Raw genomic sequence first — 18,649 nt, 5'->3', positions numbered from 1 at the left:
AACTCAGGTTTTGAGGAAAGAACAACAACTACCTAGTTATTTTTGAATGCTTGGGGGACACAATGTTTCCTATGCTTCACTACTCCTTGTCAGGCTAGTTTATTGAAATAAATGATTCTGAAAACCCATGTAACTAATGAAAAGGTCAGCAACTTTACACAGAATCAGACTCCGCATACTAATCTGAAAGCCCTCTGCTGCATCTACATCAGCATATTAGGTTGGATCCAAAGCATACTTCTGAAGCACATCTCCTAATCATCCTCCCGACTTATCGTGGTTTGATGCACATTGCTGAGTGGTCTCAAAGTACGTAACGGGATTCCTTTTCAATAAATCTAAACCAGATGATGCATTTTAGGAGCACACCTAATGCACTCAGGTCATGAGTTAGTTCTAAATAAATTCTCCCCAAACACCCTGCAGTTTAGCTCTACTTGTCCAACACAGGCATAGACTTTATCACTTTCACCAGTTCAAGCCCTTTCCTCCTCCCCATTCAAGCAACATCCTTGATGAAATTCATAGCTGCAAACAGAACATTGACTATTTTTGAACTGCAAAATGTTGTCATAAAAAAAGATTATAGACAGTTTATGAAGTTTGTTTAGCATCCTCTAATGGACAGTAAGAGTTTTACTCAACTGCATTTCTTAGGGCTTAAAAGTTATTAAAGGACTTCTCTTCCAGTTTAAGTGGCTGTCAGATCCRCATTTCTGGGGTAGACACCCAGGTTTCCTTTCTAGGTCAACAACAGAAGCATCCTGTCAAGCTACTAGCAGAAGTTAGGTAGCAATAGGATCTCCACAAGTACACTTTAAGGTACACATTTGGAGGTTAGTGATTTATTTTAGTTTCACTCTTTTTAAGGATAAAGCATTTCTGGACAGTAGCAAGCCATCACCGAGGACAGTAACCACCTGCAAGGTGAGCACAGGAGTCATTCTTAAGGAGGAGAATGTTCCTGCTCTGTTCTCTGCACCCTATTACCTTCAGTGCTTGTTTTCCTATAAGGATTCTTACCTCTCTAGACAGTCTACTTCTCAAAGGCAAGCTTGGGAAGTGGGGAGGATTCAGTGCTTCCTTCCACTCGTTTTCCCTTTATATCTCCCCAACTCTTCTCCACAAAGTCTCATTCTAAGAGTCCCATTTAGAGCACCAATCTCTTAAAGCCACTAAGCCACTCCACTTCTGCAGAGAGGTACTTAGCAACAAGTGTCTTCTTCCCCCCCAGTCGTGCAACACTGTTACAGAGAGGAACAGCAATGATAAGAGTACCATAAAGAGTTGTAGCTTTCATAGCAACAAAAAAGCATGTCCAAATCTGAAGCTTTCTGTACTCTAACGAAGATCACCATGCAAGCCTGGTCTGCACAGCACAGCTGCCCTGCAATCAAGATGCTTTTGCTATGTAACAGCGCAGTCATGCAGACCAGCATTTTCAAAGGAGGGCTGAGACATTCCCTGTTGCAATGCTACAATGTTATGCAGAGTTGTTTTGAGATTTTTTGCTTGTTTTTTATGCTGCAGATTGTAGATTACCTATCGGAAAGCAACAAATTTCTGGAACAACCCCCACTGTCCACCTCATTTCCTTCCCACTAACCTTCCAGTTCTTGAAAACACGTCTATTTTCAAGACAGCATAAAGCACTGCTGAGCAACATACAATCTCAGTATTAACAGGCAAATAYATCTAAAGCCATGAGATAACTCTAGAGTCCAAAGAGTAAGGATGCCTGAGGAGCACTTGACCAATGCAAAACAGGCACATCTCAGAAYTGCTTTCCTAGAACAGCTCTATTTCATGGTTGGATTCTCCCTACCTGATCAGCAGTCCAGAAGATTTCTGCAGCCCTCAGGTAAACAACTATGGCAGCAAGAGCTATGAAAGACCTAGTGACTACTCAAAGGACTAAGACAGCAACAGAGAACAACCTAAAAGTAATTTGGGAGAGTTTTGCTAGCAATTGCATGTTTTTTTGCAGGATTTTACTCAGAGATTTTCCCCCAAAAGAGAAGGAGCCAATCACAGGAACTGTGTGTTGGAGACACATACCAGGATACCACTCTCAAAGCTGGTAAGATGAAAGGAAACACACATGGCAGAGGAAGCATCAAGAAAGCTTCACCGCCATGCAATTTTCATATCAAATCATTGCACCAACGTTAGCTGGGAACCTTAGCTACACAGTGAAGAAAAACCTTTTATTTTGCACACACTGAAAATCACTGGAATCTTTTATTAGTCACCGGGCAATTTAGGTTGACCTGAATAAGTTATTCTACTTTTCTTATTGGATTTGCTATTAAGACAAACAAATTTGCCARTCCACGTAGTACCGGTGACCTGCTATGAGGCTATGTTCAAAACAGCCAAAGATCGCCGAGCTTAATGTTGAAGGTGCCCGTGGCAGGACCCTGCAGAATCAGCAATTATGTTTAGTAAATGCTGTTTTTCATCTAAACATGCAGTGCAGAGGACATCTGGATCATCACACATAGCATGGTATGGTAAAAAGTCCAAGCCAGGCTGGACAGTTCTGGGTACAAACTAGGCCCACTAAGTTACCGACTGGCACTTTATTGTGACAATTTTCATTTAGTTATCCAAGTATATTTGATATTAGATATATTACGTATACAGATACTGCATGGTATCTCTCCACCCCATTCATGCATCATCCATTGAAACTGCCAAATTTCTAACCACAGAAGCTCTACTTTAATTATTTGTAATTTTAAGTTTATCTCCACTTGAGTTTCTATCACACAAAACGGGAGCTCCCTCCTTCACATCTCCTTCCCCCTCCCTCCACAAGGCCAATGCAGGACTGGGTCCAAGAAATTATTTTTTAATAAATATATCTTTTAGTAGTCTAAACAGGAATCCCCCMTCAATTTCTAGATTCTTCCAATTTTTTTTTCCACAGCACAGCAATTGCTCAAAACATATCAGCTAGAAGAACTCATACAACATATATTTCCCAACTGCAGTGATCAGGCATGTAACATTGCATTTATTATGAGATTTTAACCACTTTACTGACACGCTGACTCCTAAACCRTCCCCACAAGGATCTGCTCACACTGGAATAATGTAGGCCTCTGAGCAGTTTTGAAGAGTCATCATCCAATTTAAAACCATTAACAAAGTGCAATTCTCCTCTGCTAGTACAGAATGTCACTCCAAATCACACTGCTGAAACTCAGAAAGCCAACAGCAAGTCACAGACCAGCAAAGAAATTAAGCTATTAAGCCTGATAGTTCACTATTTATATGAAGCAGTGTCAAATTAATTACACAGTTGCCTATTCTTGAGAAATTTCCTCCACAGAATGCAAAATAGCCAGTCATTTTTATGTCCCGATTCATCTTTGTTGATGTTTACAGAGCTATAATTGCTTTTATGGAAAAACAGCATTAGAAAACCTCACACGTTTACCTAGAAACGAGGACAGCCAGCACAATATGAACAGGCAAGAACTTCTGACACCCATTAGGTTCTCTGTTAACTCATGAGTAAACCGTACATCTTGATACAACAGTTTAAATTTACAATACACTGAATCAGCTGATATAAATTTATAATCAAGCCTGATCTAAACCACAACAAAAAGCTGGAATTCTCCATATTGAAAACTGAAAATACAATCTCTGAAAAAATATTAGGACCATAAAGTTCACGAAATACTTTCAGTTGTCAGACAAGTTCCTCAAACTAAAAATAGCTTGCTGTATATAGCATCTAATCCAGAGCTGTGCCTAACACCTGGCCTGGACTTAAGCTGCTTGTCATTGTACTGGTTACAAGCATAAAATAAACAAACAATACCACACAAACCCTAGCTTCACCATTAATACTTTCAAAAAAGTATTTCTGCAAATATACTCTATTTAAGGAACTAATGTAGACTGCATTTTCACCAGGAGACTATAGCAAACTAGTTACACAAAAAAAGTCTTAAGTATGAAGAGGTCTTAAGTCCATGATTAATGTCCAATGTGCCAGAAGTAGGCAAAGATGCTCCATAAACTTGCATATTAGAAAAATACACCAGCAATCATAACTCCGATGCATAGCTGTAGATATTAATAGCTATTCAACTCTTAAATAAGGAGCATTTTGTGCTCCTGTGCTTGTGGGTTCCCACAGCTACAACAATTATTTCTTTATTGTATAATTGTACAAGCTGCTCATTTGACAGAGCACCTTGTTTTCACATAAACTACAGTCTACTTACACATACAATCCACTCTACAGCTGAGCACTTCAAACTTCTTCACTGAGCAAAATAACTCTGATCTGTTGCAGCTAGTGTTTTCATTATCTCTTGACTCTGAAAATGATACATGGTCAAAGATTTAGTTAAGGTTAGTGAAAGACTGGGTCATTCCTCCTCTTTATGTTTCAAAGCAAGACTAATTTTCACTAAATCTAATTAGGAAGAGCTTTAAATTAAACCCTAAATAAACCATCACAAAAGCAAAACCAACAAAGTCCCTTTATACACACCTCACTTAACTAAACCTGTGCATGTTTACACACAGGCAAGACCTCAGCAACTTAAATAACATTTCTTTGAAGTTATTCTAATAAAAAATTAACACATTAGGGGCCATGGATAGTTAGAAAATTTAACTTGCTAGAAGCATATTTGATTCATAAGCAAGTTTAAGAACCAGTATCCATCTGCACATCATTTTAGCAGCTTGCACTTTCTCACATTTAAGGTTTGACTCAACTTTGTTGGAAATCAAGTGTCCCCATAATCATTCTGACCTTAGGATCTTCCTTGTGTACAACTCTTCCGGTCCAGTATCATCTTGTTGAATAAAAAAAGAGAAAACACTAGGAGAAACTAGCAGAAAGTTAAGCACCATCCGTCCCATCAAAGCTAAACCAGCCAGAACAGAAAGGTATACAGAGGACAGAAGTGCAAAAACAGAGTAGGCTATACAGCTTTGTTTCAGATTCATTGGACAGAGGCTTTGTTCTGTTTTAAATAAATGACAATTGCTGTTTAACTACTCAGGATTGAAAGCTGATGGCAATCTTCATAAGAGACCAAAAAATAAGGCATTTATAACATCATGTTGTCTTCCCCACAATCTCCATTTCTACACAAATAATTGCAGTTCAACAGTGATAAAATATCAACCTGAGCCATCTGAACTCAGAACTGGATATTCTTTTGCAGAGAGGTTTAGTAACATTGAGCTTTTTCATTGCAACAGTTATTCAGTGGAATGCCTTAAGAGATGAAGGACCAAAAGGCATAGCAGTGCTCGTTCATTTGAGTTGTGGGAAGCTGCAGTTCTGCATGACTAGTCATTAGCCATAAAACACAGCACCCTTCTGGACCAGACAGATTCTCAAACTGAGAAACTCATACTACTGCTGGTGCAGTCAGTCTGGGCTGCAGCCTTTCCTTCACAGACAGGGTAGTATTGTTGAAGCTACAGTCACTTTCTGAACCAAGTACCTCCCACACACCCATGCAGAGAACCGTAAGCGCGAAAAGAGGTGGTGTGCCTTCAAACCTCACCCCTCCTCCTATGTGATGGGCACAGTCTCATCGCAATTCTTTCCATGATGAATGGATATGAACAAATTAACTTCTTGTATTTCCATTTACTCCTTCAAATTTTTAAATCAAAAGAGTTCTGAGAGGTTTAGTACCAAGCTTGAAAGAATATTCAAGACCCTCATTTTTGCTTTTTCCATATAGATCATGTTGCATCAAAAACAGATTCACAACATTCTCACATCTGCTTAGTGTTGAGAAGAATTTTAATTTTCTGAGTGTTTGGTATCAGAGTACTTAAGTGTTCAATACAAGATACCTTATTACACAGGAAAAAATATCATTACAGTGTTAAAATACAGCAAATTGGGGTGTTTGTAATTTGTAGATGAGACATGAAGTATCATTAATACAATCCTACTCCTGGAGAAAAACAGATACTAGTGTAGTCTTCAAAATAATGTAGGGAGAATTGCCTTGAATTTATTTTTACAGCCAAAAACTTAAATCTACCTACTTCTTAAGACCTTAACCACCTGTTAAGACACCACTGTTTTGGTGCTCATCAAAATTTGGCTATTTAAGCTGGATTCATCACTACAAATGTCCTCAGACACTCATCCGCTCAGTTTTCTACACATACAAAAACATTAGCACCAAAGGCTGGGCTATTAAGCCCACCTATATAGCATCTTTCTGCACCTGAAGCAAAGAAAACTTGCACAAATTGAGAAGTTAAGCACATGGCTATGCTTTAGTATTCCTACCATAGTTTCCAGATACAATTTTACTGAAAATGGATTAAAACCTCTTAAAATGGATTAAAACCTCTCAAAAGCTTCGGTCACACCTTCAGCCATATCCTCAACCACTCTCAACTATGGAAGTTGGAAGAAGTGCTTAAAGTGACTTCATCCTTAGCCAGCTGCATTAACAGAACTACATCCCCACGATTTTAGTCCACATTTAAGCATGCTAGGAGTTAATTTGCCTCACTGGAATTAAAAGGGAAAGTAACCATTAAATTTATCTTAGTGAAATACCCAAGACTATTCTTCACAAATGCTATCTATTCAACTGCAGGTGTTAAAATAGCCTAGAATCCAGGATGACAAATTAAATCTCAATACACCCCAGAGAGCACAGAAATTAGTTACAGATTCAATGACTTTCTGTACTGTATCTGAACAGTTTATTAGAAAACAGTTTCTGAATGATCCTTTTATCACATATGATACCCTCAAACAAGTTCATGAACATTTAAATCACACTTACATTACTGTCACATGAGAAACAAGTATATGGCAATTGACACGTTTTAGTGGTGGTCTGCAAATTTATGAAGAAACCTTTGCATAAAACTACCTTCCTAGCTATTGTTTTAAGACTATTGTGGAGACGAGAGAAGTTGGGTTCTATCATTTCAAGAACTCTGTTAACAGTGAAGATGCTGGTAAAGTATGAATGTTTAATAGCTTTTTCCTAGCTTACAAGGTATGATCAACTAAAACCCTAGAATACTTGCTATACAGTAAACTGGAAAAAAAATTTCAAGGACATGTCTTGGTAGTCTATATTACATACAGGAAAGTTTATATTAGAATGACTTATGCAAAAAAGCCTTATTTCACCAAGATTAATCTTCAAAAATACTTGCCTTTTAATTTGCAGAGCAGCACACCTATGGCTTCTAAAGGGACCAGAACAATGACTAACCAACCTTTAGTTTAGATAACTAAGACATTCTTCAATAAGACACTATCCAGAGAAATTATTTTACTTTGTGGTCCTCGTAACTTGGCTCTTTGAGATGTCACACTTGCATTAAGGGTAACTAACTCATGAACTATAAGCATGGATCAGTTAACCTAAGTAATAAGGGAAACGTTTGGAAACCATTTAAGCACTATGAATAAGTAAAAATGGGGAAGGGGAGAAAAGGGTAACAAAAGTAAGAAGAGTTGTCAATCTCAATATTTAAGGTTAAGACTTAGTCTTTTTTTGTTTGTTTCCTCCCCTCTTCAGTACAATGTTTGACAGTGAAATCAAAACAGTCCACTTTGCCTTCTTTACCACACTGTCCTGCAGGCTAGAAATGTATTCCCAGTAAGAGTTCTTTAAATAAAAAACAAATCCTTTAAATGAAAACTTAAATTTATTTTGAAAATTTTAAGTGTCATTTCTATCAATTTAGACACACTGACATTATCAGATCAGATAATTTACAGTGACTCACAGATAGTTTTGGCTTGTACATTCAAAAGTTAAGTATTTAATAGCTTTGACTTGTATTTCCAAACCAGAAACACTAAAGAGCATTTTATTTTACCTTTCAACCATCTTTGTTAATTAACAGACTTCTGATACCTGCTGTACTGGAAGAGGAACATGAACACCACCAAAGGAATTACTTTGTTTGAATAAAGTGAGTACCTTAATTATAGCTCCAGATTTAAGACTAATTCACTATAGCATCAAAAGGCAGTGCTAAGTAGAAATATAAGATAACTTCAAAATATATTTTCTTCAGGTGGATTATAGAGCTTGACCTGCTTGGGAAGCTTCTTCATGAAGATAAAAGGTCTTTCTATCCATTGTTAACATCATACAGTCTTAAAGTTAAGTTCTGTCCAGTTTTCATAAATATTTTGGAAACAGTTATACAGGATTTCCTTGCTATCTTTGTATTAGTGGCTAACAACAATTAATTTACCTTTTTTATTTTTAAATCATGATTTTGTTGCTTACTATAATTTTTTCTCCCACTCTCTAGCAGTCACTTGAAACTGAATAAACAAGCACCTGAAGGGAAGGAATTTGTTCGATTTGCCCATTTGGGCACAGGCAGCTCCCTTCAAGAATGCGCAACATAATTGTTTTCAAGTGAATGGCAGACCTTCTCCCTCTAAGGGGGACAGCCTCCCATTACATTTTTTTAGAAGTTCATAAACCCTTCAATTTGTAAAAGCAATGCAAGCTCCAAAGCCCTGAAAAAAGCTTACAAATTTTAGAGTACAACTGTTATGATATGCTGACATAGCGCATATCATAGCAAGCTACTTAAACACAGATTCCTTTGTATACTCCTTTATATAAAAGGCTGGTACCTCCTTAAGCCAGCAAGTAGCACATCATGAAAGATCTGAGACCACAGCTACACCTTTGTGCTAGACCCAAGCACTTTTGCTTGTATTAACTAATTGCAGAAGGGGGGAGTGGTAGGTTTTGTTTCATAAGAGAAAAAGCTACTTAAGTCTATGTAATACATTCCCTCCCCCACCTTTACTTATACTGTCCAATGGGACATCATTAATAGTGTGCCAGGAATGCTCTACCTCCTGATTCCAGAAGTCTGCTGCATTTCAAGAACCATAGGCACGCTCCCTGCTCAGGAACACATAGGGGAGGCAAAAGGGGAAGAAAAAAAAAGTGAAAGGTCCATTATATTACAGTTTTAGAAGCTATAAGAAACATGTATGCAATCTTAATCTTCCCTGTTAGTAAAGTCTGTTAACCTAGTCAATTCACATGTATAAAGATATGCATCTCAACACCCAATGAAACAACTGTATTCACAAGCCTTTAAAGTATACAGAAAACTCAGTTCTGTCCTCTGATGCTGTTTCAAGTTTGTTTTATTAACTCTTTTGGATGACTATAAATAAGTGTTTCCACTATGGAAAAGAAAGTTAGCACAGTACATTTTCATGACTGGGGAATGGATTTTCTGAAGACATCTTCAAAAGGGCAAAAGCTTAGAAAAAACAACCTGAATGTTGAATTCAGTTTCTTATAAAGTCCCTTGTAAAAATAAAAAAAGAAAAAGAAAAAGTAAAGGAAAAACCACAAGGCCCAGGATGATTTATTGCTTTTCTTCAGTTTTTTCCTTGGTCTCTTTCTTCTCAGATTCTTTGCTCTCTTCCTTTACAGAAAGCTCTTCTAGTTTTTCAGCAACTTTATCAGCACTATCATTTTTGTCTGTGCCTGCTAAGAGATTGATTAGACAAAAAAGTTACATACACGCAATACTGGTTTTTCTTTTAACACAGGTTAACAGAAAGGGTAGAGGGATAGGAGAAAAAAAGACAGCTGATATTCAGAATAAGAACAAAAGTGGAAAAATTTCCACTGACCACTGGAGTGATTCATGCTGTTTCTTTTCCTTCAGTAATTATCTCTGATGCCAGAATCCACTTGCACATTTTAATTACAAATTGAGGGCCTAATCATAGTGACTAAGAAATATGTAATACTCAAAGTCTCATTGTTACCAATAACAAACTGCACACTGCTTCCAGTCAAATAAATTTCATCCAAATCCCCAGCTTCGTGCCTATCTTCAACCAAAACACAGGCTTCCCAAAAGTCAAGTTGCCCAGTTCAGAACTACAACAGTTAGGGAAGTTTTTAACACTGAACAATTCCCACCTAAATATCTTGAAGAGTGCTGACTGCAGGTTGCTGGTAATCTCTACTTTAGGAGGATGGAGATGTTTATTTTACGAAGTAAGATACACTGTCATGCAGAAGTTACACAAGTTGATGCACCAAGCCATTAAAAAGAGAGACTTGTTACAAAATGCTACAACTTGGAACATGTTAATAGCTCTAGAAGTTAAGTGTTCTACTTGCATTATTTTATATATATATATTTGTGGAACTTTGAGAGTAAAAAGGAAACAGAAAGGAGGAAATACCAGGGCAGTTGCAGTGTTCACAGCATTTACATTTTTGTACTATACATCACAAATGCTTCGGTAATAACCTTCCCCAAAAAAGCAATGTCCCAAGAGCAATTGTAACAGACTTCTACATGAAAGAAGCGTTTCTCACACCCGTGAACTATTACTTTTGCAGACAGAAAAAGCACCTGAACTGAAGACTGCAGTTCGGCACAGAGTGAGCCTGCTAGAAGGCAGTGATACTCCATGGAGCTATCACCACCCAAACACTAACAAGAAGTGGCATGGTACTACACTTTCAGATTTTTAAACTTACCCTTCTTCGCTCTCTTGTCTACCTCATTTCTGCATTCTTCAAATTTTGCCTTGAATTTCTGTGCATCTGTTTCAGTAAAGATAGAATATATCTTTGTCAGCTTTATCTTCTTGCAACACTGAATACTTTTCCTCAGATACTTTTCTTCAAGAGTCAGGTTTTTTTGATATTTTTGAAAACAAAGCTTGTGGGCATTTATAGAGTAATCCAATTTAAATTTACACAAAAAGCCACAAAATACTTTAATTGCATCTTTTTGTGCAGAGCCATTTATTTTCTTTGGCAAGTCTAACAAGAACAGCGGCATATTTTGCACATTCAAAATGCTTAAAATTCTGGAAGGAGATACTATGTAGTTTGTGCAACTGCCAGCTGTCTCTGGCCTAGAGGAATGAAAATCTGATGTCAGAGACTGCTAATGTGACTAACTGTGCACAAAGACTGAAGATTAGCCTTGAGCTACCACCCTTATCAGCTATATTACATCTCTGAAGGACCTGCAAATCTGTACCATATCTTAAGGTCTCAGCATCAAGTACTGAAGACAAAACCTTTCTCATTAGCACAACATTCAGATTCAATACCAAAGACCAAGACTCAAGTTACATCTGACTATAACAGCTAAGAAAGCATAGTCTTCATCATGTTTTGGTTAAGTCACTGCTTGAGTTAAGTCACTGCAAGCAGTTTATCAATTAAGTTACAATACATAATGTTTCCACACAAATAATCCAAACAGCAAGAAACAAAAGCTCACCAGGCAAGGGACTTTAACACCAGAATTATAGAGATGGTAATCTGGTATGTCTACTTTGACTGACCACTTGAGGTCACTGTTGCCCCACAGAAAATTCAGAAGCCACTATGAAACAAGTTTAGGAAGTATTTACTTATTTTACWTTATAAATCTTTTTTTAAAGATACTTGAAGAGGAATCAAAGGGCATACCCATGTTTGTTCACCTCTTTTCTTTGCTGGTGCTGCAAAGGGTAAAGAGGCAAAGAACTACTCCATTAACAGAGAAGAGGAAACCCTCAATAAGCTAAACAACTTTTATCGGAAAGACTCTTCAAAGACAGGCTTATAATTACCAAAAACMTTTCATTTCATATTTGATTAAGAAAGAAGCAAGCACCAAACTAGTGGACCAGAAAGATGTATTTGGCTAAACAATATGATACTGAAGATTTGAGGAAAAGTAAGAAAGCAAGATATACTAGAGTCCATCCTGGATACAGGGAAATCCACCCAGTGGGTATGTGAACACATGGTAGTATTCCCCTCACAGTAGCTACCATCTTGCCTTCCCGTTCATTCATATGCTACATCTGGATATTTTAGACCAGGTCAGGACACAAACATCATTAAAAAGTCAGCCTACACCGAGAAGTTTGGTACAAATACAAAAAAGGAGGAAAAAAAAAAGCTGAGCTGATTGCACCACTTCATTAGCAACTCAAGGCCTTAACTCTCCAACAGTTCTTAACTTCTTTGGAGAGTTAACACCAGAAAAGACAAAAACTGAAGGAGGTGTTTTAAAATATACAGCCACTTTACCACCATCATTATTTCCTCAAGCACGCAGGCAGAATAAGAGGCAGCTAACCTACTAGCCATTTATTGTGGTAAGTAGTAAAGCAGGAAAGGAAACATTTTTCCTTTCTCATTTTGCATCTTTTTCAAGAAGAGAGGGAAAAAAATCTTTGATTCATTCCTAAGTATGAAGTGGTGGGGAACCTGCAGCTTCATTCCCCTCTACTAGCTGATCCACATGTAATTAAGGACCTACTTTCCATTCTGGTAGTCAAAGTAGTCACCCCTCCCCCCCAAAAAAGGACTAGTATGAGAGTTGGATTCAATTAGCACATTCCACTGAGTAGGTTTTCCATTTAATGAAAACAGAAAAATATTATATACTTCATTACAATCAGATGCTCTGCTAACAGAGATGGACCACAATGTTTCCTTGTTTTTAATGCAAAAATGTTATCTTGATTAGAATTGAGCACCTGCAATAAATGAAAGCAAGCTGCATAAATTAATCTCTATCCTACAGGATTACTGCTTTGAGTTTTATTCTAATTAGCATTACACTTGCATCAAATGGTTTAAGTTAAAAAAGATCCTAGGGCAAAAAGCTCTATAGATATTACTGAAGGCCTAATTTAGTCATACATGTAGACAAACAGCACAATAATTAACTGACTTCTCTCAGATAAAGCACTAATTAGCTCATTCTCTATGTAGTGATAAGATACAGCTACAACAGTGGTTTACAGTAGTATTTAGCCATTCAGTGTAACATACAGTAAATAATTAAGTTCAGTGCCAAACCACTCACTTTCTGCATTTAAAAATCGGATTGCCAGAAGTTCAGGCTTAGGGCTTTCATCTGCAAAGTCAGCATGTGTGTTCCAGACCCATGCCCTGTCACTCCCAGCATTAGGCTTCAGCTCCATTAAGGGTGTGACTGAAAAGAAAACATTGAAAGATGTACAGATCAGAATAGTAAGTGTTTCCCACACCAGCCTCCATAAGTCTTATGGACAGCTGACTGTCATGCTTACATAAAATAAACAGAATTACTTCTGGCTATATAGAAAAACAATGGTGCCCAAATATACTTTTATTTACATCCTCAAGTAACATGATGCAAGACCATTTATATATAAAAGAATACTAGATTCACTACTGTTCAGTTAAGAAACCAAGTCTGATTCAATTGTGTTTTAAAACAGATGGCTGGTATATTAAGAGAGCAGCAGCCACTAAGCACAACTTTGAGAAACAGTCAAATGGTTCAGGTAAAAAAGGCACCCAGAGATAAAAAAAATAGCTTTCTTTTGCATACAGGTAGTATATACTACAAGAAATGATTTAAAAAAAAAACAAAGTTATACCTACAAATAGTCATCTAATCAGGTTCATTTCTCTCTACATCAAATTAAAGCTCTACTACAACATTCGGCAGTGCAATAAGACGTGCACAATGTATTTTTAATTCATTTGTTCCTTCCCAGTGATAAGCCCACATAAATGGAGCCCTTCCCCCCAGAGATACTATAATTACTTAACCTGGCTGATTGGAAAAGTAGGAATATTACTTCTTGCATTACTTTAAGCCTTTTTACACTGTACATATACATGGGTTTTTTGCAGACCCCTGGATCCTTTCTTCAATCCAGGAGAAATTTTAGACGTTCTACTCACTTTCTTGCATTTAGAGATCATATTTCATTTTACATAATGTATTGCAAAAATAAAGTCCTCACATCTGCCCTGTGAATAAGTATAAATTCAGTTAAAAAAAAATCTATACTACAAGCAGCTTTTCTAGGAAAAAAAGCTCTAGTAGCATTGACATGGATGCTATAAATTTATCCATTTTGACCAGTTTTCTATGTGTCACAATTATTTTTCAAAACAAAAGCTTTATTCTTATCAGTTGGTGACTATACTACTTTTGTTATTTCTTTCACTGGACCCAAGTCCTCTAAACAGTTTCACTTCGCCAAGAAATTTCTCCAAATAAAGTGAGGATTATTGCTTTTGACTTCAGATTGGTATTAAGCTATCTTGAGCTATTTTCTTCAAAAGTTATCTAAATGTAGCTTAACTCTACAGAATACTATACTCTTAAAACAGTATTACTGAATTAGGCCAATCACTGCTGGTCGCATTCACTCTCAAACTTCCATGTCTTGCCATTTCATGGTTATTTTTATTCAAAGAGGATCAAAGGAATAAACCCCTCCTGCTCCATCAGCTCTCAAAACACATTCTTTTTCAATGAACTAGCTGAATATACCACATTCATTTCAGTTTATTTCACAAGCAGAGAAAGGCAGCTACAGATTAGTTTAGCACCTCAGTAGCTGCTTTCTGATGTTTAGGCAATTGCTTCTACTAATTCAGTAATTTGTCTCAAAGTACTAAATTATTATACCATTGCTTCCTTTCATCTTTTAGGAAAAGAAGCCTGCATACACTGATTTCTTATACTAACAGTATTAAGGCCTACATTTTCTACACTCTATTGCTCGTTGAAAAAACTAAACATCGGTAGCAATCACACAGTCTACCCCAGCTAAATTTAAACATGTCTTAAAAACACTTCAAGTTGAAAGGAAAAAGCCAGCTTTCAGACTCAACGTTGTAGGATTTCACCAAAACTGCAGTTTCTTTCTGTTAATAAAAATAAGCACTCATGTTTTTGATTATTATAACCTACTTTGTGTACACAGAGCAAGAGATGATTATAGTTATGGTCTAATACAAGTTGGATGCCTGTTAAAGACATACAGCAATTCTCTAACTGCTGCTAAAGAGCCACTGGGCCTGGTACTTTACAATGCATCATTTTTCAAGGCTAGTACTTATTTCTGCTTTAAAAAAGTTAGTATAACAATATGTAACATACTATAATGGTTTGCACAGATTTTTAGGGTTTTATCCCTCCTCATGAGGAGGCGAATTGTTCCCTTCTCCTTGTGCTTCAGGAGTTTTACATCACCAGTTCCTCGTTCTTTCCATTCTGGAAGGTCATTTTCAGATGCAAATCGGAATAGCTTTGCTCGCCTTGAAGAGGAGAGAATTAAAGACATTAGCCTGCATGCAGAAGCTTTTATTGAAATAGCACACTCACCTGAGTAGTACACTTTTTTAAGCCACACAGGAAAGAAAAAAAAAAAAAAAAGAGTCCTTTACCATAAGACCCCTGATCTACTATGGCGTATAGCCTTGGAAAATGGTATTATACAATCAAATTTAACAACAACCTATTAGAAATTATATACTATCTACACAAAAGTTAAATAGGTTCTGGACAAAATTTCTGGGGATGGCGCAGGTAACTTTTTAAATTAAGGTAGCTAATTAATAGCTTTTACTATAACTCGAGTTTCTTCCTATGTTTAGAATACAACTGTTACAGTCAACCAACAGTATTTATTAATTCAAGAAATTGAGCAGTGAGGACTCTTATAATTCCAAGCCCAATGTTTGATCATCTGTTAATAAGAAGTGCCTTGCCCTCTAGAATCACTCATTTCCCTTCAACTCCAAAAACCTAGTTGTTGCTATTCTTCAATCAGGAATAAAGGAAGCTTAGWGTTGCACTGCAGTGCAACATAGCTACTTTAAAACATCACTCTAACACTCAAAGAAGTCAGGGTGTCAAAGGAGAAACAGGAATAGTTTGGGAGATTAGCCAACGCTGACCCAAGAGACAGTCTGTGGAGCTCTGCTAGTGAAAGTGCTTCGGACACTACTGTAGAAATAGAAGCATCTGCTCATGCTACAGGATCAAAAACAAAACAAAAAACCTTACAGAACAAAACAAGACACACACACTTCACCTTCATGCAACATTAATTCCTTGTAGGTGCATCTCAGATAAAAGCATAAATTCTATGTTGGTCCTTTATGTGTAGTAGGGAAATGTTAGTATTGAGACACTTGTTTTAAAAGCTTCATAAGTGTGGTCTTAGTAAGACAGCCCTAACCAGAAGGTAACAATCTTTAAAGAGATGTTTAGGAAGAAGTCAGATTGTTATACTTCTCTATACAAGAGCAGGGAGTAGAGGCTTGTAATACACCAGAGAAAGCAGAAATTGAAGTAAGCTAGACCAGCAGATGCTCTGATGCAGATGAACTACTTTGCTCCAAACCAAATTCTTCTCAAGTCCAACTAGCACTCAGGACGTGATTCCCCCAATGTACTCACACGCTTCCTTAGGCATACCATGTGTCTTAGGCAAGCACCTTTGACAACGGGGGATACATGGCAGCAACCCTAMACACTTCACCTTTTTTCCAAGATTTGTTTTATACTGTGATAACGCATCTACAAGTCTCTAACTATAAATCTAAGCTAATGTTTTCCTTTAGGCTAAGCTAAACAATATCAACCCAGATTCATAGTGTCAGCTTCCTTGTATTGTTCCAGACCTCAATGAGTTTCTTGAGATATTATGACTAGTCATCCCCCCCATTAAATCTCTACCACCACAGTTAATACTAATCAACTTAGATTATCACTTCATATACAGCAATTTCTAATAAATTATCTAGCTTTTCATAAAACATCCAAGAGTTTAAGCTTTATAAACATTTAGATAACATACAGAAATATTCTACTTACATCTTAAAAAGTTCTTCCTCATCCTCTTCCAGAGTCTTTATTTCTTGCTCAGGAAGGGAAACTATGGGTTCAAACTGAGGATCATGGTTAGAATCATCTGCATTTTCAGTTGAAGTATCATGTTCCTCATGTGTTTCCTGAAAAAAAAATGCATATATTTTTTATATACTATGTATCAAAAAAATCTGAAGTACCTGCATTTACACTTAAAATGTTCAAGACTACTCAGCAATTAGAATTAGAAACTGAAATACCCTGCTGCCACAAAGCAAAATTAGTATAGTTCAGAATAAGTTACTTTCAAGTTGAAATACAATACACTAAAAAAAATTGGTGGTCTTGAGGTGCTAGATGTTTTTACAGTCTTACCACTCCTATTAATTGTGTAGAGGCTTAGCCTTGGAGAAATAGCCCTTGATTATAGAAAATCTTTTCTTCAAATATTTTTACTGTATAACATGTTTTATAGTACAAAAGCACTCCTAGTTATTGGTGACCATTGAAGTATCATTACTGGGGAAAAAAAAAAAAAAAAGCAACCACCCACCCCAGGTTAAGGAACATATTACATCCAGAAGGGCAACAGAATTTAGTCATTCTAGTCTTACATATTACAATCATCCACAATCAGAGGTATTTTTGAAGCATAGCTGCAACATTTATGGAGTCATTTAAGCATTTAGCTTTAAGATTACATACTTCAGGCAACTTTATCTTTAATTCTAGCTAAAATAAAGAGTTCATGGTTAAATGGTCAAGATACTTAAACAACTAAATAGGAAATAGTATCAGCCACAGCATTCATTAAGCTTAACATTCACATACTAAAAATTTTTCTTAAGTACATGAGATACATCTCTAATACTTCATATAAATGCACTGTTAAAAAGCTTTCAGTGGTGAAGCCCAGAAGGAAGATTCATCTGCAAGTTTAATGAAGCCACAGTTTTCTCAGGACAAGAGAATTTATTTGTTTTTTTGATGTTTTTTCTTCCTCTGTTACTAAAATAACAGTTTATATGTCAAAGATGCTTAATCTTATCTTATTTTCACTTTATAGATGAAGGAATCCGCTCTTACAGGCTCTATTGAGAGCATACTTTACAGGTAGGTACATGTTATGCATAAAGTAGAAAAAAATGGCTTTGTTCTGGCTGCTGAAGAAATAAGGAAAAAAAGGAGATTAGCTGAGAGATGCTGCAAAATAGTTTTTGATTATGTCAACAACATGGTACAAGCTATCACTGGTTTTACATCCCCAGTGTTCCAATAGGTTAGAAAAAAAAAAAAGGAGGAAAAAAAGACATTAAATCACATCAAGAAACTGGAGAACAACATAGGCCGAACTTTTATATATTGTTTTCTCCAGTAGTACGAAATAAACCCCGTACACGCACCATCGTTTACTCTGTTCCAATTCGTGATAGAAGCCGTAAGAGATGCATAATTCATAAAAACCACTCATGAGAGAAAGCAGACCACGCTATTACGGCGAGATCCCGCCCGGCCGCGACATAAAGCACGTGGGACGGAGTCCTTTAGCCGGGCCCGGGCACCAAGAAGGGTTTAGTCAGCCAGGCTGGGGGAGGGGCGGAAGGAGGGAGGAGGAGGAGAAGAAAGAAGGGACAGGCAAGCGGGGAGAGGAATTACTCAAAAGCTCCCGAATCGGAAACTACAGCGGTGGCGCCTGCAAGAGGCTCCGCCAGGGCCGACCCCGGCGCAGGGAGGGCCGAGCGAGAGAGGGAGCAGCCGGCCTCAGCCTCCCGCCCTCCGCCGCGGCGAGGGGACAGGCCCCGAGGGAGCCACAGGAGGGGCCCGGGGCGGCCGGACACCCCCGGCCCCGCGCAGGGGTGAGACGGCGCCCRCGCTCCCCGCCCTGCCGCGACCAGGCCCGGAGCTCGCCCGGGGCCTTGCTTGACCTCGGGCCCCGAGCCCGCCGCCCCCCTAGGCCGCCCGTCGCCTCAGCGCCCCCCCGCCGCCC

The 18,649-nt window shown here is 37.7% G+C and overlaps 1 protein-coding gene and 1 non-coding gene across 3 annotated transcripts; both read right to left on the bottom strand.

The window, feature by feature from the left end:
• Nucleotides 1–7,664: 7,664 nt before the first annotated feature.
• RANBP1 (RAN binding protein 1) lies at nucleotides 7,665–18,085 on the bottom strand. 2 transcript variants are annotated; one of them, XM_026091935.1, is made up of 6 exons: nucleotides 18,066–18,085; nucleotides 16,669–16,805; nucleotides 14,947–15,104; nucleotides 12,868–12,996; nucleotides 10,527–10,592; nucleotides 7,665–9,515 (listed from the first exon to the last, which is right to left on the bottom strand). In XM_026091935.1, the coding sequence occupies exons 1-6, from the start codon at nucleotides 18,066–18,068 to the stop codon at nucleotides 9,391–9,393; spliced, it is 618 nt and encodes a 205-aa protein (XP_025947720.1). In that variant the 5' UTR covers nucleotides 18,069–18,085; the 3' UTR covers nucleotides 7,665–9,390. The 2 variants fall into 2 exon arrangements, with proteins under 2 accessions (XP_025947720.1, XP_025947719.1); XM_026091934.1 differs by lacking the exon at nucleotides 18,066–18,085 and adding an exon at nucleotides 17,749–17,781.
• LOC112978434 lies at nucleotides 10,306–10,437 on the bottom strand. The gene has a single exon (XR_003257890.1). It is a non-coding gene; the product is annotated as a small nucleolar RNA SNORA77 (small nucleolar RNA).
• Nucleotides 18,086–18,649: the final 564 nt, after the last annotated feature.

This window comes from Apteryx rowi, unplaced genomic scaffold, assembly GCF_003343035.1.
Source record: "Apteryx rowi isolate R43461 unplaced genomic scaffold, aptRow1 scaffold_93, whole genome shotgun sequence".
Lineage (NCBI taxonomy): Eukaryota > Metazoa > Chordata > Aves > Apterygiformes > Apterygidae > Apteryx > Apteryx rowi.
Note: the sequence above shows the minus strand (reverse complement) of the source record. Positions and strands in the feature narration are given on the sequence as shown.

What these genes read in the sequence shown, in the direction of transcription:
- RANBP1 (XM_026091934.1), bottom strand. An exon ending in CCGATTTTTAAATGCAGAAA is followed by an intron (nt 10,593 to 12,867) that starts GTGAGTGGTTTG and finishes TTACTGAAACAG; the next exon opens with ATGCACAGAAATTCAAGGCA. An exon ending in AGACAAGAGAGCGAAGAAGG is followed by an intron (nt 9,516 to 10,526) that starts GTAAGTTTAAAA and finishes TCAATCTCTTAG; the next exon opens with CAGGCACAGACAAAAATGAT.